The sequence below is a fragment of the Myxocyprinus asiaticus genome, chromosome 23 (genome assembly GCF_019703515.2).
Source record: "Myxocyprinus asiaticus isolate MX2 ecotype Aquarium Trade chromosome 23, UBuf_Myxa_2, whole genome shotgun sequence".
Taxonomy (NCBI): domain Eukaryota; kingdom Metazoa; phylum Chordata; class Actinopteri; order Cypriniformes; family Catostomidae; genus Myxocyprinus; species Myxocyprinus asiaticus.
In genome coordinates this window covers 28,754,483-28,777,861 of record NC_059366.1, presented here as the reverse complement: position 1 = coordinate 28,777,861, position 23,379 = coordinate 28,754,483, and the positions used below count along the sequence as shown (strand labels likewise).

General features: G+C 37.6%; 1 protein-coding gene across 2 annotated transcripts in view; it reads right to left on the bottom strand.

The window, feature by feature from the left end:
* The window catches only part of fbxw4 (F-box and WD repeat domain containing 4), a 50,109-nt gene that overhangs the window by 8,552 nt on the left and 18,178 nt on the right, over positions 1-23,379 (bottom strand). For both annotated transcript variants that reach the window (XM_051650706.1, XM_051650707.1), the window contains exon 6: positions 4,558-4,623. In XM_051650706.1, coding sequence (XP_051506666.1) covers positions 4,558-4,623 — 66 coding nt within the window. The remainder of the gene's footprint in view (positions 1-4,557; positions 4,624-23,379) is intronic.

The window sequence follows — 23,379 nt, the reverse complement described above, 5'->3', positions numbered from 1 at the left end:
CCTCATACACAAACTCTTTCGTTCCCTCATAGTGCTGTAATTAGTTCACTAAGCAGCTGGTCAGCTGGTACTTTGAGACATGAGGGTTCGACTGATCTCGGTCTGTACACGTCCTTTCTATTATTTCTCCACCCAGTCAAAATGTGCGACTCAAAATAAGCCCTGATCTTTCAAAACCATGTTAAGAAAATGTCAGGGGCTCTCATCAGTATTTGCAAAGTACTTGGAAGTCTCCGGCTAAACAAAAATCATGAATCAGAACATCTATCAGGATCATAGGTGCATCCACTCTCCTCTAAAAAAAAAAAAAAAAAACAATAAACTTACGTCATGATGAAAATGGTGTACAGGAAATATAATCTCAAATAGTATATGAAATAACTGTGAGCTCAAAAATACATTTTAAGGCATCAACTTTTTTTTGTTGTTGTTGTGAAGAATCACTCTGAAAATCTCCATTCTATAAAAGCAAAACACATTAACTTCTTTATCTCAACACTGCATTTTGCTTTGGAATGGCAGAGAAGTCTTTTTCAGAAAATCTCTCAAATTGCTTGTGATTTTCCTCATTTTAAGTCGCTTTTGCATAAAAGTGTCTGCTGCTAAATTATTAAATGGAATGTAAAAATACTATAAAATGTTATTCTACAAATATAAAATAATGATATACATACAAATAATAGAGTCTAGTTATTCCCTCTAGTAGTAATGTGACATTTTTATTATTATTCTGAAGCATGTCTGTGCTAAACATCAAACTGGGCAGTGTTTGGCTCTATCGTTACCCATCTCAATTCAGAAAGATAAAAAAAATTACAGAGATACAGTCATGTTTATTCTGATTTTTTCCTGAGAATGGGGTAAATGTAACTGCTCTAATGTGCCTCATGTTTGTGCTGGGTGTCTAAGGGTTATGCTGGTGGCCTGTCTGGGAAATGTTATAAAAGCGACATAGGAACACACACACAGAGATATACATACACTCAGCCCCCATTCCTGTCAGCGCCCAAACCCCTCCACTCATCAGTTGGTTTCTCTCCCTCCTGTGACTGGCGGCTTTGTGCTCCTCACACAAGGTGCACCTGATTACTAGACGGGAACACATTGCGGCAGGATACAACTGACCCTAGTGCAGCCACACAAAGACAGGAGGAAAGAGAACACGACTAGCTCCAGCACAGGTCACTGCGCTCCTGAGACCGGACCTGTGTTTTCACACACTTCAAAATCAGATGATGCCTTCAGAGATAAAATGCATCTATTTTGCACATCCAAACAATCACATAATGTGTAGGATACGAATCAGCGGAAGGTTCTTTACAAGGTAGTAAAACATAAAAGGAGTGGTTTACCCAAAAATAAAAATGTTGTCATTATTTACCTACCCTCATGTAGTTCCCAATCTGCATGAATTTCTTTCTTACATGGAAGACAAAAGGAAACATTTTAAAGAACAGCTTACTGGTGGGGAAGATTATCAGTTAATAATGACTTTTTATGGATATTTCGGTCTGTTCCTTACATATAGTTATTGTAATGCTTCAGAAGACTTGGAACAGAGTGCACAAGTAGTATGAGCCACTTATATGATTATTATATTTTTTTGTGTGTGTGCTTTAGTGTCCTTTTTGAAGCTTAAAAGCTCCAGTCCCCATTCATTGTATTCACATGGAAACGAGCAACCGGTACATTCTTTAAAGTTTCTTCTTTTGTGTTATAAGCAAAAAAGTCATACAGGAACGACATGAAAAATGATGACAGAATTTTATTTTTGAGTGAACTATTCTTTTAAATCAAAATTGGCAAGAATTTGCAGAGAGTGATCAAAAATCTTAAACTAAACTTAAAATTCTATATATACACTCACCGGCCACTTTATTAGGTACACCTGTACATCTACTTATTCATGCGATTATCTAATCAGCCAATCTCGTGGCAGCAGTGTAATGTATAAAATCACGCAAATATGTGTCAGGAGCTTCAGTGAATGTTCACATCAACCATCAGAATGGGGAAAAATGCGATCTCAGTGATTTAGACTGTGGCATGATTGTTGATGCCAGACAGGCTGGTTTGAGTATTTCTATAACTGCTTATCTCCTGGGATTTTCACACACAACAGTCTCTAGAGTGTAAAGAGAATGGTGCGAACAACAAATAACATCCAGCGAGTGGCAGTTCTGTGGGCGAAAACGGCTTGTTAATGACAGAGGTCAGAGGAGAATGGCCACGCTGGTCCACACTGACAGGACGGTGACAGTAACCCAAATAAACACGTGTTACAACAGTGCTATGCAGAAAAGCATTTCTGAACGTACAACACGTCGAACATTGAGGCGGATGGGCTACAGCAGCAAAAGACCCCTCCGGGGTACCACTACTGTCAGCTAAGAACAGGAAACTGAGTCTGAAGTGGGCACAGGCTCACCAAAACTGGACAGTTTTCCTCTGAATGGTGCCAAAAACAAAACAAATCCAGTGAGCAGTATATATAAATACATCATCCGGAAAATTGCCCTGTGTGTTACATCAAAGCAACGATCGAGTTTTCAAAAGCAAACAGATTTAACGGTGTGTTGGCTGTTCACTGACTGTCACACCTCTCTGTAACCTTAATTGGTTGCTAGTTTAACAGGGTTGTAGTGAGTCTGACTTGGTGATTCAATGGCCTGTTTACCTGTGCGTGCATCTGCATTCTGATAGCTACCCAGCCCATGTATCCATCAATCTGACACTGGCTATCCACGCCTCACAGATAAAAAAAAACCATCAGGCACACTGTGGGTCAAATAAATCTTGACTCAACTTTTTTGTTCCGGAGTTCTAGAATATGTGATTCCCAGAGAAATCTGCATGGAATCGCCTCGACTCCTTCCCCGCAATTTTTCCCCATCTCAAATTACCTTGTCATTTCATGCCGGAACTCACGTTGTCCCCCTCCCTCTCTTTTACTTTCCCTCGACTGACAACATGCAAGCAAGTTGAATTCAGCAGGTAAAGCTGGGGAATTACGGAAACCAGTCAGGTTGTATCAGGTTTAAGCCTGGCCTTTCATGACAGGAATTTTTAAGTCAGCTTTGAACTTCCCAAAGAGAAAAGACTCAGATGAGGGGATAATGGCACAGCAACTATCATCATGATAAGGTTCTACTGTCAATATGTGTGCAATTAATTACAATGACAAATAGTAACAGATCTGGGTTCACATGTCAAGGTTTAAAAACATATAGCAGCGAACTGAATGCTACTAAAAAGCATGTGCATTAAATTATAAAACCTATTTAAAATGTAATGGTTAACCTTTTTTGTATTAGTTCTCCCCACAGCCCTATCGGGGTTACCCATTCATTTAAATTAAACCTGTATAATGAAATCAAACCTGCATACCTTTGAACTCATAATATATTGGCCATCACATTATTATTAATATTATTACATATACAGAGTTTGTTGTTATTTGTTTTTATTTTACTTTAAATTCGTAATTTCGGTTTTAAAGGACTACAAAGCAAAATCGACATTTTCCATGTACCACCTGGAACTTGCTTAAAGGTATAGTTCACCCAAAAATGAAAATTCTCTCATCATTTACTCACCTACATGATATCCCAGGTGTGTATGACTTTTTTCTTCAGCAGAACACATTTGTAGAAAAATATCTCAGCTCAGAAGGCCCTTAAAATATAAGTGGATGGTGATCAGATCTTTGAAGCTCCAAAAATCACAGACAGCATAAACGTCAATCATACGACTCTAGCGGTTAAATTAATGTCTTCTAAAGCAACACGATCGCATTTGGTGCAAAAAAGATAAATATTTAAGTACTTTTTAACTACAAATCAAATCAATCGCTTCCAGTCAGCAGCAGTATACGCGTTCATGTCACGAGAGGGCAGAGTTCACGTGGTCTCTCGTGTGATGTATTCACATTGGCATATTACGGACATAATCTCACACACTATTGTGAGTAAAGAATCAGATACAAATAAAGATCTAAACCAAAACCAACAAAGCTTCTGTATAGCATTCCTCTTGCTCAGTTTGTAAACCGCACTACTCTTGCTGGTTTGTCACACGTGCGTCAGTTCTGACGTGAACATGCCAATGCGATTACATCACACGTACCTACCACTGCTGACCGGAAGTGATGATTTATAGTTCAAAAGTACTAAATATTGATCTTTTTTGCACCAAAAGCGACCACATCGCTTTAGAAGACATTAATTTAACTGAGTCGGATGGATGATGTTTATGCTGACTGTCTGTTCTTTTTGGAGATTCTGATCACCATCCACTTGCATTTGTAGGACCTACTGAGTTGAGATATTTTCTATTCTTCTTCAAATGTGTTCTGATGAAGAAATTAAAATGCATCTGGGATGGCATGAGGGTGAGTAAATGATGAGAGAATTTAAATTTTTGGGTAAACTAACCCTTTAAGCATCCCTGGGTGGGAATTACTGGGAGTAGCAAACACTATAAAATACATCAGCTGTATATAATCACATACAATAAAATTAGAAAAAAACAGAAATAAGATCATATAAAGAAAGGTACCTTTCTATGTCCCAGATTCGAAGAGGAGCGAAATTCTCACAGCAGGCTGTTCCGGTCACAAAGTTGCTGCAAAGAGAAAAAAACAGTGTTTTTAGAACAGATACATGTTTGGTTATTTTTTAAATGCCTTTTAAAATAGCAACACTTCATAATGATAATTATCATTATCATCATCATTATAACTATTATTCATTTGTTTTATGTAATTATTTATAATAAAAAAAACCTGGTTTAAAAATCGCTATTTAAGAGTCTTCCGTCCCATTTCAAAACATTTTCTCAAATATTGTTTTTTCTTCCAGTATTTAATGCTTATAGCATTTCAATAATGAACAAGTGACATAACAGTGGAGTAATATTCTGGCTCCCAGAGAGAATACACAAAGCACATTAAAAACAAATTTTGAAAAATGAATGGAGTCTAGCAAGGTGTAAAGAGTGGCTGAAGGGTATGTTGAGACAGCGTATTTGTTCACAAATGTGTTTTCATTCATGAGACAGGGAAAAAAGGAGGAACGTGGGGAAAAAAAGAAAGTAACAAAAACAATTGGATACCCCCTTTTAGTTGGATGACAGGTTGAAATGAGTTGAGCAGGTATGGGTGGGTGGCTGTTAGGTGGGTGTGTGACTGCAGTAGTTTTGACCTGTGTGATTGTCAGGGATTAGAGCCCTCCTGGACAGCTGGGATTGGCGGGCAAGGCTCTGCAGCTCTGCTGCTCCTTGCATTGTGTTCGGAGGTGAGCTGAACAATAGAGCCCTTACACTAGTGAACACACAGGAATGTGCCTGTTTTAGCACTCAGGTATTCCTACAATGCCCTGCTGTGATAGTTTCTTTCATTGACAGAATGGTTTCCTTGTCTCTGTGCCAACAATGTAAAATGTATGTAGTGACAGTGTACCCTACAGTGAATGCTTACTATTATAAAATAGATGGTTCTGACACTAAATTCTAATTGTATAAGTAGTGTTTGTAGCCACTGTAAAATAAAAATACTATAAAGTCACACTTGTGACCGCACATTCATATTATAAAACGTATAGTTCCGATTTTCCATTCTGATTGGAGGATCCCAATTTGAAGCCATTGTAAAATCACTATAATCAAACACTTGAGAGCACACAATGTGGCAAGTTGCTATGTTGCTTGGTACCTGCAAATAGCATACAGTTAGGATAATAAAGTATACTACTTGGCGAAATAACATTTATTGACCCTTTTCACAGACTGTGATGATGCGTTTCAGCCTTATGTAAGAGCATAATTCCAGCAAACTTTATTGAATTTTTTCTTGAGTAAATATATCACATTATTCTTTGTGTTACATCACCCTGGCATTCATAAAAAAAAAAAAAGTCAACATAGTTTTGATGGAGTTTGAAATACAGTTGCTGAGGGAGTGACAGTTTATTTGGCATCTTTCTCTCTTCTGATTAATCTCTCTGTAATCCATCTCTCTCTCTATTTTTTTTCTCTTTTGGAAAGTCTTGGAAGTGTAATAGTGGAGTTTTTCTTTTACTTTTGGAGCAAATTGGAATGCAAAAAAATAATATTTGCTGTGGTCCCCCTATCACCGCTGTAGAAGTCTGGTATAGTTTACTTTCACGATCACAATTTGGAAAGTTTAAAAAAGGGTCCATTCATATAATTATTAACAAAAAATAACTTTTTATTAAACATTGTTTCTTTTTTTATTATTGTAGTGCTGTTGCCACCATTTTACAAAAGCAATAAGCCACTCGAGTCTATGTGCAAGTAATTTTACCTCAAATAAAGGGGTTTGAAGCACTCTGCTTTGCGTCTTGTCTAAGAGCACCCTTTCCCAATTGTGAAATCACTGACACACAGTCTCTCATGGCTTATTGCTTTAAACCTACCTAGCAAAAGACACATAAAAACACACAAAACAAAACAAATCACAGCTACTGACTATCTCCCTCTCTGCATCTCTCCCTCTCACATACTTTAATACCTCCAGAGAAAAACCCAGAGAAAGAGCAGGGGGCTCTTTGCCCTCCCACTAACATCAACCAAAGAAATGGGCTTTACAATGGAATACCAGTGTGGCCTCAAATTAACAACCAGCCTGTGTGGATAAGCTCTGTAGCGCCTGGTGTCCAACTCCAAACCCCCAGCACAAAAACAGAGAGGGACAGTGACCCTTCATCTCTCTCACTCTCTCACACACAAACACCCACACAAGTGAGCAGAGACAGTTAGACTTGAATTTAGAGGTGTTTATCACTCACAGGTGATTTCAGAGCAGGAATTACATATTGCACGAAGAGAAAAGTTAACTTTCTTAAATGTAAATTAAACAAATAGTGCCACACAATTTAAAGGTGCACTCAGTAACACTGGTGTTTATGTTCGCTCACACCTATTGGTGAAGATGCAGCATTGAGCAAAAACAGAATTTCTCAGTTAACAATGGCATTGCAAAAAATGTGTTTATTTCGATGAGTGAAAACGTCCAATAAATGGCATTATAGAGATAAAGCGAGTACTGTTCGGCAAGTCATATGATCTCAACATGGCATATGTAAAATAAAGCAGCTTTTTTCTAAAACTGATATGAAGCCATTTTTGGTGTGAATGCTTGTAGACAGAGGGGAAAAAAACAAAGACAGAGAGAGAGAAAAAGAGAGGGAATGCTAGTAAAGTTGAGGGAACATGCGTTCTCATCTGTGATGGTTTCAGTTGGTTTGTTCACTGAGAGCCCAAGCATATTGGCAAAGACAGCCATGGCAGCTGTCAACCCAGTTAGCGGTGGCCCATCAACCATATTCAGCTCGCCTGGCCAGTGCTGGCATTTTAATTACTGTTGGGTAAACTCATTTGCCCCAATGAAGGCCATGCGCCCTAATAGAATATGCAGGCTCCCTGACCTTTGAACCTGTGTGACACAAGATACAATAGGGGCAAGGCCAAAGCTCTCTCTTCCCAGCCCTTATTACTCTCTATTGCTTCAATTACTTATCCCTCACCGATTCCGATTGTGAAAAAACACAAGGGAGGGAGCGAAAAATAGAACACAATATTAAATACATTTTTGTCTCCCAGACCAGGTCTGATTGATCTGAAAGGGACTCCTAGTGATATTATAGCTGTAAAAGGTCAAAGCCTCTCTCTCGCCTAATGTGGCCCCATCTTCCCTCGACCTTACACCCCCCTCTAAAGCGAAGACCATGCACACAATCTCCCTCCAAACCCCCTGCCCCACGCTACCCACCCCGGACCCCAACTCATCTGCCCCAAAAAAAACAGCACGCCTCAGGATCATTAGAACATGTCAGGGGTTCACTGCCAACACAACCATTTTGGTAACCTAATCAGCTGACATCATTATTCGAGGAACTGTGCAGCATGAAATTAGTGCCGGGGTCACACAAACTTTAATTCAGCCCCTGCTGGGAGAGGAACTCCACAGTAACAACATTGTTAGGACCAAACCAACACAAGCAACCACACGTATTTGGTCATGACCACCGCAAATGCTTTTCGAAACAACTGCACACACTAGAAATGTGCTGTTCATACCCCGAGCTTTTCATACATTTAAAATCACTCAAATATTATTGTATATCATATTAAATTATATAAGATCATTTAAAGATAAAATGCTTTACTGCTATATATTTTTCACTTTGTATTATGCATACAACTTTACATCTGATTGAGGTAACTGAGGTAACCCTGCTGGAAATACCAGGTCATAGCATCTTAACATGGTCAAGCTGGTTTTTGAAAAATGGTAGCTGGATTTGTGGCTGGTCAAAGGTGGTTTACCAACTCTAACCCACTAGAGTATGTTGGTCTAACAGGTCCCTCCTAGGTAGGGCGAGTCAATCACCTAAACCAGCTTGGACCAGCTACCATGCATAGGTTCATCAAGCAGGGGAAACAAATATCCTGGGATGATCACCTAAAACGTCCTCTCGTCTCTGGTTGGGAAATCAGAAGATTCATTTTAGTGAATTGGTTCAGATTTCATTTTTATTTTCATTCATTTTTGTCAAATAAATATTTAGAATGCTGCTGTTTATTACTATGTTTTTACCCATAATCAGGGTGTTTTTATTATTATTGTTGTTGTTGTAAACTTATGTGTTCCTGTTGGCACCTTAATAAAAACCTCACTGTTTTGGGCTAGTTACATATCTCTGATTTTTAAAGAGATTAAATAGTTATGTAATAATTTGCCCTTTTAAACAGCTTCAAATATAAATAGCTACATTTGTCAGTAAATTGTAGAGTAGCTAATTACTGTTTCAAAAGGGTAGCTTCCCCAACATTACTGGCAATAGATTTTCATTTCATTGTTATGTCTAAACTGTAATGTACTGAACTGAATATTGAACTGAATGAATATTGAACTGAATATTTTGTGTTATAAAGCTGTTCCCCTATAATTATTCCAACAACAAGAGAGCACCAACGTGACTGCATCGGAAAAAAGAACACACAGCAAAAGACATAAACAGACTACCGTCATTCAGACAAATACACTGATATTTTTATATGTGCACAACAAATTAAATTAAAAAACTAGAAGAGGGCATTCAGTTAATCTTGAATCAAATATTTCTATCGGTCAGAAGAATAAATAATCCTAAATTAATATTAAAATTAAAATGCAATTTAAGTAGTGTCTGGAATGAATAAGACAATTCTGACTATTATTCACTGGGAAAATATTTTACATACAGTCAAATACATCTATTATATCCAAATGCATCACAGTCTCTCCCAAAGGCCCGTGGATAAAGACAGGGTTCAAAGGGAGTTTAACCCCCCGTGCATCAGCCTTGCAGTAGATGTTGTTCATTTGTTATAGCTGACCCCTGGCTTTGTTCAAGGGGATGTTAAAGTACTTTCATCTTAGTCTCTAAATATGTTTGAATTGAAAAGGGTTATGATGTATTTATATTGGCTGGAGGAGGACAATAGACAGGGTTTTTCTCTTTCCCTCTCTGTGTCGACCCTTCTGCCCCATCCTCTAGCCCAGCCCCCCCCCCCCCCCAGTTCAGCTCACACCCGAGTTCACAGACCTTTTGGCTTTCTGTTCATGTCCCCTGCATCTGAGGTCAAAGGAACATTCCACACACCACCTTTTGCTTAGAGGAGTGGAACAGCCCCATGTCAATTTAGACAAAAAATACACACAAATTTAATGAGAAAGTCAGCAACCAGTTACGCAGACATGGACTTGTGTGTAACGGCTTATAAATAGTCACCTGTCTCTTATAACTTGACAAGATGTATCACAAAGTTATGATGCCCAGATCATTTCTGGGCCACTTGCGCCAGCACTGTTATTTCCATCTGGAATTTACAATCTCTTCCCATTTGGAACTGCAAGTGATGAAAAAATAAATAAAAATAACATTGCAAAGTATTTGACCTCACAATGATGTATTGTGTATTGATAAACATACTGATGTGTCTATGCTCCATGTTACTTCTATGGCTCTACGATGAAGTGGGAAGTTCTGCACATGTTGCCCAAAGCACCATAGTTCAGTGAAGATAAATGAGAAACAAGTGAGTAAACGATCGCAACATATCACATTTTTAAATCGCAATCCACTACAGAATTGCAATATTATAGTATCTTCTGATTCCTACCCCTAAGACACACCTATAAGATTTGTGTAAAATGGAGGGGGAAAAAAATCCTGTGTTATCCTCTTTACTTTTTAAGTCATCTTTAGTGTATTTTCAAAGAGTATATCTTTAAAGTATTTCAAATAAAAATGAAACTCAGATATGGTCTCTACTAGTACTAAGGGCATTTTCAATATATCAGAATAAATTTTAACAAAGTTGTTCAAATCCTTTTATGTGAATATTCCAATTCCTTATGGTTAAGAAAGAACACAGCCAGTTGTGCATTACACCAAAGCAGAGTTAAACTCCCCAACTAACTTTTGAGCAAAAATGCTTTTTAGGGAATAACAAAAGTTTCCATCTCGAATGCGCCTGGGGAACACCTGTATGTGGCATGTGTGTAATGATCTGCTTGTGCAAAGCCTGCATAGAAGGGGCATATTGACTGCAATTATTCAGGCCACCACCTGCAGTCAGAGGCTATAGCTCCCATGCTGTGCTTTCAGTAGTAAGCACCCTGTATTTAACGTGTGGGAATGCACATTCTGTCTGTTATCGCTTTATTGTTGCAGACTCTTTCTTTTCTTGCTTTCTTTCTTGTTTTTTAACTAATTGAATTCTTGACTCCTAAGACACGGCTCACCCTCCAAGCCATAAGAGAGGGAGAGATGAGAAGCAAAATGAATGATGTGAATTTCACTCTTTTTTACTTTTTTTTTCTCTCTCTCTCTCTTTTTTGCTTGAATGAGGTGGAGCAAAGGGGGTGAAATTGGGGCGGGGTGAGCTTAGGTTGGTATAGAGGGGTACGTCTCGCTGTACTTTCATACAGGGGGTCATAGGTCACGCTCCCTCCGTTTGACAGAGAGTGGCATTTTGGGGGCGGTTTATCCAACAATCATTTTCTTTGGAAAATTTCAAAGGCAGTACCCCTGCAACATCTTTGTAGTTGTGCTTCACCAACTCTAAACAAAACAGGCCTCCCCAAAAAGGAGCCTTTCTCACTTCTCCTTGGGGTTGCTTCTCTTTTTGACGCTTGCGCCCTGTGCCTTTCATCCCCCCTGCCTGGTCGCTCAGGGCTCAATGCAACTACAGAGGCAGTGTGTACTGTTCTCTTTGAGGAAGATAGATAGATGGAGAGCTTCTGTCCTGTGGCAGGGCCTTTCCCATTACATACAGGAAACAAAATTTTAAAAGTCTAGTTTAAAATGCATGTGAAAGCTCTTAGAAATGTAATCTTTGTATTTGTGTTGGTTTCATACATTTTTGGAAAACGTTAATACCATTTGACCAATAATAATAATAAAAAAAAAATCATTTAATGACTCAAGAGTGGCACAAATTACACATGATTGTACACAACTGAATTATTATTTAAAAAAAAAAAAAATTAATGATACCATGAATACCATGATGTTTTTGGGGGGTTACTTCATTTGACCTGAACAAACAAATAAAAAAGTGATATTTATAAATACAACTGAATGACCTTGACAAACTCCTGTTTTATGGTTTTCTTGTCACATGACAACAAAATGGCTTCCTACATGTTGATTACGCCTCAAAAACTTGGCAGACAAAAGTTTTTTTTTCTTCAAATATTAATAATAATAATAATAATAAAAAAGCTTCACTGCATATGCCACTATTCAATGGCAAACTAACTATAGCAAAGCATCCTTATTCCAAATTTTCAGCCTGTTAATGAAACTTTTTATTTTTACAATCTCCGGACAGTTACACAACCTAGACATTTTTTACTTCTTAGCTCCACAAACATGATCTAAAATGATCTAAATGAAATGTAATTCTGAAATTGTATTAATATCAAGTGGATTAAAATTTTTCTATTAATGGAAATTTTAATGCATTTAATTTAACCCTGGATATAAATATAAGTCACGTCATTCACTCTAAACATATTTTATTCTCTGCTTAGGACATTGATCAGTCATGTTTAGAAATACTCTTGGTGATTAACAAACCAGAATTTCTGCATTGGCCAATGCAGACAAGCACATTTGATCAATCTAGTGAGGCCTCTTCATCTAAACTGTAATTAAACAAAGTCTGAAAAACTAAACAAACGTAATTCTCTCAAGAACAGAAATGTGCAGCTGGTATTAACCTCAGATCAAATCACACAATTCAAGCTAACATCTGTGGATCTTTGCTACTTTCCTTGTAAGTGAAGTGATTCTATAATTTACCCTAAACTAAAAACAAGCAAATAAACATGCACAAACTCCACATTTATATCAAACACACTTATTAAACCAACTCAACTCAACTTTATTTATAAAGCACATTCAACTGACAGGCTCTGTGGTGTATAAGTAGCCGACACACTCTTCATTTGGCAGGGTAAGTACACACACTGGCTAGAGTTACCTCGTCAGATGGATTCTTCCAGACATAACAAGTCCCATCTTGTCGGTAAGAATCGGTCATGTCTGACACTACAGGAAACTATTTATCACAAGATGTGCTTCCTACTAATTATACATCTACTGTACTGGTAAAAGGAAAGGACAAAGACTTTTAAATGGGATGGGCCAGACAGACACAATAAGGCAGAGAAGGACGGTATCTGTGAGGAATAGTGGGAGACAGATATTTGTGTGCCAGTGCCCTGCATGATGGAAGTGAGATGGTTTATTTAATAATTCAAAATGTTTGTTAAAGTAATATCCCAGGTTCAATAAAAGTTAAGCTTAATCAATAGCGTTTGTGGCATAATGTTGATTACCACAAAAATGTATTTGACTTGTCCCTTCTTTTCTTTAAAAAAAAAATAAATAAAATAAAAAAGCAAAAAAATCTGGTCAATCTACAGTGAGACACTTACAATGGAATTGAATGGGGCCAATCCGTAAACATTCAAATATTTACAAGGCGTAAACAATATAGGTGTTAGCATGATTTAGCGTGATAAAATCGCTTGCTAACCTTTTCTTTGAAAGTTATATCCAATTTTAGAACTTCGTTGCCATGATGACGTAACGCCGTAAACCCTGTTATCCCAGTAAATGACGATTTAAACAACTTTATAGCTCAAACAATACATGAGGTTGACCAGAAGAATTGATGTATGTGATTTTACAAAATTACAAGCTTCACCTTTCTGCCTCTTAAACCTCCAAAAACTGGCCCATTCACTTAAATTGTAAGTGCTTCACTGTAACCTTGATTTTTGATTCTTTTTTTCTTTTTTTAAAGAATAGAAGGGACGCATCAAAATAACCAGTCATAATTATACCACAAATGCTGTCGATTGAGCTTAACTTGTATTGAACCTGAAGCATTCCTTTAAATGACCATTCCTGAAAGGTGAAGTGTGTAATTTTTTTGGGATGATAAAACACTTTGTCCTATCACAGCATAATATGCAGAGACAAACTATTAGTAAGCCATTTGTACTATGAGCCACTAAAGCTCTATGGCACTATCAAAACATTGCTTTGTTTGTTTTGGGCTGCCTGTCCAGCCTGACACAGCAACATTGGTTCAACCAATACCGTTATTTTGGGGCGGGACTATATGTTTGGTCGACCAATGGTAAAGTGTCGACTTTAAAAACAAGTCATAATTTTTCCCGTTTGGGCTACTAGTGCCGCAGAAATTACAAATTTACCTTTAAAGACAATTAGTTAAATAAACAGTCTCTTCAATTTAAAAAGTTCAAAAGTAGGCGAATGCAAAATGGGAAAATAATAGATAATTTGACATTCAGGTCATGGCTTTTGTTTTGCCTTCCGTTAATTTCCCTGACATTTCATCTGTAAATATAAATGAGCATAAATTATGGGATCATCTCTCGTGGAATAAGACATTAACAATTCTAATGCTCATTTTAAACATGAATTTTTAATGATTCCTTACACAGATCTTTGGTAGCTCTTGACTATCCTTTTACCACAGTAGGTAAACTTCCTAGCAAACCATGTTATTATGGAAGAGAGTATGCTGGTTAATTGCTGTGCAAACTTTCAACCAATTCTACCTGCAATTAGGCCATCTGAAAGACTTGAAAGAGTTGCTTTCTCCTCTAGGGACATTACCAACTGAACGAGACGTTCCAGGTTCTAAAACAGTGTCTTCAAGATAAAATGTATGCTAATCAGAGGCCATTAGTAGCAATCAGGGCCTTTTCTTGGACAGGAGCAGATGAATCAACATTTGGGAGAGTCTGAAGTCTGACATGGCAGACAAAGGCTAGACTGAGATGGGGGGTGGGTGGGAGAACCAGTCAAGCTCACGGGTTACAGATCAAGAATCAGGAATCATTTGGGTTGCTTTGAATGATGTTTTTTCTCCAACATGGGCGCTGTCTCTTTGATATGGGGTTGTAAATGGAATTTAGAACAGAAGAGCAACCCACTGGAGTGAAATGAGAACAATGCAGGGAGCCAGAGTGCCCATTACCTTCGCAATGGGAGAGGGGCCTTTTTTTTCGGATTGGTCTCACAGCTAGGCTGGGACCGCTAGCCATATGACACCATTTAGGGAATTTCAGAACTAGCGTTTACATTGCAACATCACCTGTGAAAGTCATGTAGTCACCATAGAGTGCTTCAAGTCCGTCATTGCTCGCACAAATTACGCTCTGATATAACTTCTGAAACACCAGAGACAGCTCTGAGAAGATGGTCCAATATAAAACTAATAAAACAGTGTGAAGTACCTAGGCTCCCAAATTCAACAATAAAAAGCAATCTCAGAAAAAGGACAAGGGCCACTAGACACACTGTTAGGATCAGTGATGTTGTCTACAAAAAGGTACAAGATGGACAAAAGTCAACCTTGGCATTTCGCTCCAGCCAGGAATACCCCACTAACAGACCTTGAGATAATGTTCACTGGAAAAACTGACCACAAAGAGAGAGGGGAGGTTGAGAAACAGATGAGGAGGGAAGTTAAAGGGATAATTCACCCAAAAAATTAAAATTCTGTCATAATTTTCTCACCCTCATGTTGTTCCAAACCTGCATTTCTTCTGTGGAACACAAAAAGTGAATGTTTGAAGAATATCCCTGTCACTTTTTCAATATGATAGAAGTAAATGAGAACTGGGGATTTCAAGCTCCAAAATGACAAAAAAAGCACAGTAAAATTATCATAAAAGTGGTCCATACGATTTGTGCAGTATATACCATGTCTTCTGAAGCCAAACAATAGCTTTTTGTGACAAACAGACCAAAATTTAAGCCATTATTCACTGATAGGGTACAATGGGGCTAAAGGCTCTGCGGGGTAAAGGCTTACTACAGTACTTTCCTAAACACCTGTTTGTCACTATACACTGGAAAATGTTTCTGTTCCATGAGCTCATTGCATGTGGTGTCTAAAGGTTGATTTTGAGACAATTTGATCAAATTTTTTTTATTTTTTAAAATGTTGCAAATTTATGTAGCTAATGAAAGTCCCTGTAATTAACATTTCTTTTGAGACAAAATACTTATTTATCATTTTCAGTTTTGTTTAAAGTCATTAAATCAAAACAATTTCAATAACTGTCCAATAAGTGAAAGGATAGTATTTCGGGTAAAAAGTCCCCCTGTTGCAGGGGATAAAGGCCCCTATTAAACACATATCATTTTTTTTTAAAGTGGAGTGAATAGATTTGTTATGACAAATGTTCAAAGTGGGCTCACAATGACTGATTCAATCATAATAGGGATTAGTTTGTGTATAGAATACTTGAGATGTAATAAATAAGTAGTTATTTTGAGTAAGCATCATCTTAATTTGTTACTTAAAAAAGCACCTTGCTGTCTCAATTATTTGCATTAGTTGACAAATTTTGCCCTATAACTATTGCCCCAGTATCTACACAATATCACTTCAACCTTAGGGGCCTTTTACCCCACCACCTTTTAAAAAACAAAAAATAATTTTAATCGAAACAACCTTCCGTTATTATTTATTTTCACACAAATGATGTTGCTCCATCAATATTTAATACGAATAAATAAAAAATTTTGACCAGAAAAAAGCTACATTTCCTTAAGGGGTGTTTTTAGCCCCATTGTACCCTAATCTACTCCTCTAGTGGGTTGTTAACCACTGTGACTAGATAACTGGAGTTAGTGAGTTAAACGTAAGAACAGGATCAGTCAGATTTGTGAACGAATCATTCAGAAAATTTTGTAAACTGGATCAACCGACTGATTGACGAGATCTGACTCAAAAGAACAATTTGGTCACAAACTAGACATCAGGAGAGCCAGGGCTGATTTCAGGATTTTCAGTGAATAAAGACTTAAATTTTGGCCTGTTCCTCACTCAAAGTAATGCATATCTTCAGTAGACTTGGAATATAACACAGTCGTATGGACCACTTTTATGACTTTATTCTTTTTTTTAGTTTGACAGCCCCAGTTCTCTTTTACTTCAATAACATGGAAAACATTGATAAGGATATTCTTCAAACATTCACCTTTTGTGTTCCACAGAAGAAAGTCATGTGGGTTTGGAACATCATGATGACAAAAATTTTTTGGGGGAACTATTTCTTCAAAAAGTGACAATCATTTTGAGAAAGAAATAAAAAAAAATCAAAGCATGAGCAAATGGTGGGAAATTCTTTTGTTTTATACACAAATGTGATTCCGCATTGGGTTGAAACTATACAGCCCCTAACACCTGAGTGTCAGAGGCGACCATATGCAAACTCTCTCGACATCTCTCTCTCTCTGTTCTTTCTTTCTTCTTTGTCCCTCACCCCTTCTCTCAGACCCGTTGCTCACTGCAGCGTCTCCTCTCTTGCTCCTTGCCCTTTAGATACATCAAGCGTGAAGCTGGAACAATTACATTTGCAACACAAGGGGTTTCCATCTCTTCCTTCAGGTTTCCAAATTAAAACACACTGAGAAATCACTATTTTGAAACCCTCCCTTTTAGAAACTCTCTGTCTATGGTTTCAGCTCCTAAAGAGATTACACTGACTGTTGCATGAGTGAAAGCAGAACATGCTTACTCTCAATTAGAGGACATCTGTTGCTCTTTCTAATTGGTGGACAGTCAGGAGCTCAATTCTCAGAAGCAGCTGTAATTTGGAGAGGACACATCACTTCAACAAATGAAAACTGCAAATAAATAACAGGTGTGATGAGCATGACATGGCCGAGATTAATGAAGGGGTGTGCTTTGCAATACTGCATATTTTCAAAATCGACTGATATTGGCAGAACAAAGGAAGCGCTGTATAATTTGGCTGGATTTGTGTTGAACTGACCCAGATCGGATGTGTTTCTTCACTGTAAAAAAAATAAACTTAATTTAAGGCAACCAGCTTCAGATTTCAATTTAAGGGCAAATTAGTTGTGTCAACGTAACAATTTACGTTTGTCTGTGGTTTCAGTTAACTAAAAAACACACTCAGAAATAACAGTGATATCAAAATGTACCGGTTCATATGTTAAGTTGCATTTTTTACGTTTGGAACAAGATATTCTTTGTTAAACAGATTTTTATTTTCACTTTTAGATGGGCTGACTTAAATAGCAGTGTAGGTGATCACCACAAAAACAAAGATAAGTCAACTTGAAAACTGAAAAAACTTCACCAAAGAGAACACTCATCGCCCTGATGGTGACTTCAAATAAAGCACAGCTTTTTACAGCAAAACATAGCTAAAACACTAAAATAAAGAAGAAAAAAGCATCTATTAATTCTAAACAACAACTGTTGTCCTCATATGTCACCATGCTTTGACCAAACACACAAATAAATCCAAGTGCAAGGGATTATGGGTATTGCCTCCACAAAAATTGCTTCTCCAATTAGCATGCTCAGTGGCAGATGCAACAATATGCATATTGTGACAAATGAATTTTCAGGACCTTTCCATGACTACTGGACAAGATCCTTAATAATCAAAACAAGTTTTAAGTTGCCTGATATTTCCTGGTTGTCCTTGTCTGTGGGAGCCCTGGCCTTAATAGACTTACAACAGTAAACATGAAGTTTCCACTTCACTGAAGTTTACAAAGTTTCCACAGAAAATCCACTAAATGGACAATCCTATGCAGTTAATGTGCATTATGTTGTCAATTAGTAAGGTCATTACAGCAAGCAACATTTTGATGAAAATATTACTTATTAACATTTACATTAATACATTACATTAAATAAGAAAATATTCCTGTAATATAAAACCATACTACAGTGATCGCATACTTATGACAATGATAAGCAGGGGGAATTATTCTGCCACAAATGGCTTCCTCTGTGATCAAACTGAGCATGCTCAAAAGCCTGTACGTTCTACCTTCAAGACCAAACTTTACATTGTATGTTCTTGCTGTTTAAAATGTTGATCACACTGAATGGCATAAAAGTTAAGCTTAACTTTTTCTACATTTGATAGTTTAATCAACTTTTAAAATAGAGTTTGTCTGACAAAATGGAAGATGGATTTTTTAAAGTAGGGGTGTTTACATAAAACGTGTTCATGTGTTCAAAAACAGCTAGATGGAGCGCAATGGAATGGAACAGAATGCAGAGGTCTTTAAAAGTTGAACTAGGCATCTTAAAAACACAATGTTCATGACCAGAGGCGAGATATGACACAGTGGTCAGTGACGTCTATCAGAATGTGTATCTGTAGTGGTGGTAATTTAAAAGGGATGAATTTTAAGGCTTTTCAAGGAGGGCTTTAATGTGTAAACTGTCTAACAACTAATGCACAGAAAGCTGTCAGCATACTATTTAAAGTACCACTTTAAAATACCAATATTTACAGTACAAAGTATAATATGCAGTACATTAAATTTAAATACTAGGGCTGTCAATTTAATACATTAATTCAGCACAATTAATTACATAAAAAATAATGTGTTAAAAAATGTATGCAATTAATAATGTCCTCGGACCGTAATAAGGAATATTCCTACCAACAAAGCAATTTAAGCTTAAAATACCATCTGTTTTCAGCATGGGGCAGCAAGCGAAACTCCAGCTGTTTAAAGAGTACCTATTATGGTTTTTAAACGCGTCTAATATTATTTTAAAGGTCTCATACAATAGATTTACATGCATCCAAGGTCAAAAACCACTTACATAGGTTAGTACAGGAAGTCTGGAATTACTAACGACTCGTTTCATGTGTTCAGAATCGGTTCTTTCTTTTGGGAGTCAATAACTCCATTTGTCGTGCACTTTGATTTTTGAAACTTTGCAGACTTTTTTACATTCATAAACAGCTATATAACACACTACATGAAAGGTAATATTTGAAAAACCATAATAGGTGCTCTTTAAGTGCAGCTGTACAGACAACAAACCACACTCAGGCTTGCTTGACACTAGCAGCAGCACAAGATGAGCGCAACTCTGAATGCAGGAGTCATGAGATATGTTTGTATAAGTTTCAAACTACGTTTAATATTTATCTACATTTACAAGGGTTCCAGTAGCTCAACTGCTAGAGCATGGCACTAGCAACGCCAAGATCATGGGTTAAATTCCCGGAGAACACACAAACGGACAAAATGTAAACCTTGAATGGACTTTAGTCACTTTGGATAAAAGCATCTGATAAATGCATAAAAGTAAAAAGTAATTTGACACAGTGACCTAGAATGCAAGGCAACCATAGTGAGATGCAACAAAAGCATCCGTCTGACGTATGTGCACATTGCTGCATCCTTAGAAAGCCTTATAATAAATATATTATAGGCCATTGATAGGCTTATGTTCAATAATATGCTGATAAACAATATATGGCCTTCTAAAGTAACTTTTGGTCTTATCAATTCTATACTCAATGCTATGCCACAATAATTTCATCCATTTTAATTATAGAAATTAATCATATTTATAATACATATTATAATTATTTAAATTAACTATAATTATTATATAATTATTTAATCATCATATATTGAACTAGTGTTATTATATATTTTATTAATTGAGATTAGATTAATGAATGTGCATATCATGTAATTAATTCAATAACAAATTTTAATCAACTGACAGCCCTACTAAATAGAAGAAAAATCTAAATAAACTAGTCAACCTTAAAAATCAACTACCTGGCTGTTGAATGGCCATCGTGACACATCACTAGATTAAAGGTAGTCCACAAAAGTCTGTTTTACTCAACTCAAAGGTTACTTAAAATCCCACAGCAGCTGATGAAGTGAAAATTCTCTCTTTCAAAGGAGTTTCTGTGTATAAATTTACTTCCACATGGCCACCAAACCACAGAATTATACTTTTTAAAAGTCAGTTTATAGGTTAGTTGATGCCTCTATTTCAAGGCAATTTCATTAACTTCTCCCACCCTCAATAAGTGTAAAGAAGTGCGGTCCATTATCTGGGTGCAGTAGTCTGTTTCGGAGGCCTGCTATTTCAGCCATCAAATTGGAGAATTAATGACGTGGATAATCGTCTCTTATTTTGAAATCTAAATTCTTGGCTGAGGAGACAGGGCAGTGGGGATTAATAACTCGGCTGAGTGACTAAAACTGAGTTGAACCACTGCATCTGCATAAGTAGCAGTGTCTTTGCTTCCGCTACACGCAAGCCTTGTCGTGACAAAAGATGAGATGCTGATGAGAACGAGGCCAGGCCAGCCGGTGTCCTTTAGTGTCTCCCGGCACACAGTATTTCCATTTGTTCAGCTGAGCTGGGAAGGTGCGTTTGACAGATCAGGGCCAAGTGGAGGCTCTGTGCTAGTGTTACAGCTTCATGTGCCTGTGAGTCATTAAGTGTGTGGGAGTATACATGGCCGAGCAATCAAAGGCAGCAGCAGCAGTAGCAAAGGCAACCCCGCTTCGCAATAATATCCTGCAGTTTTTCCTCTCTCTCTCTCCGCCTGTCTCACTCCATCCCACACTTGTTTAAACAGCTCATCACATTGGGAAATTTCCCAGATGTATTGGGAGAGAAATGGTTAACCAGCTCTACACTGAAACAGTTCTCTAAACTTGAAAGGGGTATTCACACTTGGTCACTTAATTCATTTTTACTGATCGGATAGCTATCTGAGCAGGCTAAGTTCAGAATAGCATACTACCATACATACTATTTATCTATATACTGCAGTAAGAGTAGTATGGTAGTATGCCATTCCCAAAATAAAATAAGTGCAAATGCACTTAAAGACGGATTTGAATCTATTAGCATTCCGATGACTCAAGATTGTGGTGTGAGACGCATATAAGACATGACAGAACTACATCAGCATGCGGAAGTTTGGGAGCCCAAAGACGTTAAAGAAAATGCGGCATAACAGCTGTTGCCTTTTGTACTGCCTCCTGCTGTTTATAGTTTTTATGAGCAATATCAAGTGCTACAAAATTTCACTGCCCAGCATTAGCATTATCACACAGGTGCATTTAGTGCAGGAATGTGCTTACCCACTCAGACAGCAATCCAATCAATCAAGATGCATGCCATGGGTATTTACACTTATTCAATTTGTGCGTTTTTACTGATCAGATTGCTATCAGATTAAATAAGCACATTCCATTTACACTTGGCCACATCAATGTGTCTCTGTCAAACTGATATAACTCCGATCTTTAATTCCTGTGCTACAAAAATTGTGGTTACTTTCGTGATTATACTAATGCCGGGCTGTGAAATTAAAAGATGTGATTTATTATTTGATTCCAAGTGACTCTGCCTCGCGTGCGAGTATATGCATGTGCACACTGTGTATTTTTCCCTCTGGGCTTGTCGTAGTTAAGATATGTCCAATCAGGTGCTTGGCGATGTAATTAAGGCCTTGCCTACAGGCAAGGCTCCAGGGCCAGATGGCTTTGGCGCTGTGTTTTGTTTAGATCTTATGCTACAGAATTGGCTCCACTTTTGTTAGAAGTTATACAGAATCATTAAAGAATGGAAAGCTTCCGCCAACCATGATGCAAGCACGGATCAGTCTGATTCTTAAAAAGGACAAAGATCCAAGTGAGTGTAAGAGTTATCATCCAATTTCCCTGATCTAGCTAGATGTAAAAATATTGTCAAAACTTCTGGCTAACCGATTAAGTAAAGTTATGACACCTCTTATACATACAGATCAGGTGGGGTTTATTCAGGGCCGCAGCTCTATCAGCTCTTCTGATAACATTAGGCGTTTCATCAATATCATGTGGTCAGTGGCGAATGATCAGACTCCGGTTGCTGCCATCTCACTTGACGCCAAAAAGACGTTTGATATGGTAGAATGGGATTATCTTTTTAAGATTTTGGAAATATACGGGTTCGTGAAATCTTTTATTGGATGGATTAGGTTACTTTATAGACACCTGGTAGTGGCGGTACAAACAAAAGGATTAACTTCAGATTATTTTACTCTGGATAGGGGCACCCGGCAGGGTTGCCCTCTTTCCCCCCCTTATTGTTCTGTCTGGCCCTGGAACCATTAGCAGCCGCAATAAGAAAGGAGGATGATTTTCCAGGGGTGGTGGCAGGAGGTATGGCGCATAAGCTTTTGCTTTACGCAGATGATATTTTATTAATTGTCTCTGACCCTACTAGATCTATGCCTTTCCTCCAGAGAATTATTAATTCCTTTTATAATTTCTCAGGATACAAGGAGTCAATTGGTCTAAATCCGAAGCTTTGGCTCTGACAGCATACTGTCCAGTAATGGCTTTCCAGCCGGGCACCTTCTAGTGGCCCAAACAGGGCATTAAGTATTTGGGCATTTTATTCCCAGCAAATTTGTCTGATTTAGTTAGAGTTCATTTTACCCCTTAATAAAAAGGTTTTCGAGCGATGTGGGCAGGTGGGCTTCATTACATTTATCGATGATTGGGAAGGTTAATGTTATTAAAATGAATTGTATTCCAAAATGTAACTACCTGCTGCAGTCTCTCCCTGTAGATGTCCCCCTCTCTTATTTCAAGCAATTTGATAGCATAGCGAAGTCCTTCATTTGGAATGGTAAACGTCCTTGGTAACATTTTAATAAGTTACATAAGCCGATTGACATAGGTGGGCTAGGACTACCCAAGATTTTGTTTTATTATTATGCATTCGGTCTCAGGCATTTGGCTCATTGGTCGCTTCCACCTAAAAGCCCCTCCCTGGTTTTGTATTGAACAGGAAGTTCTTACCCCTATTTTGCCATTGCAAAGCCTTTCTATCAAACTAAATGGAGAGGTTAAGTTACACCCCGTTATCTCGCATTTGCACTCGGTATGGACAAAAGTGTCCAGAGTGTTTAATCAAGTATATGGCTGAGCCCTAGATTAA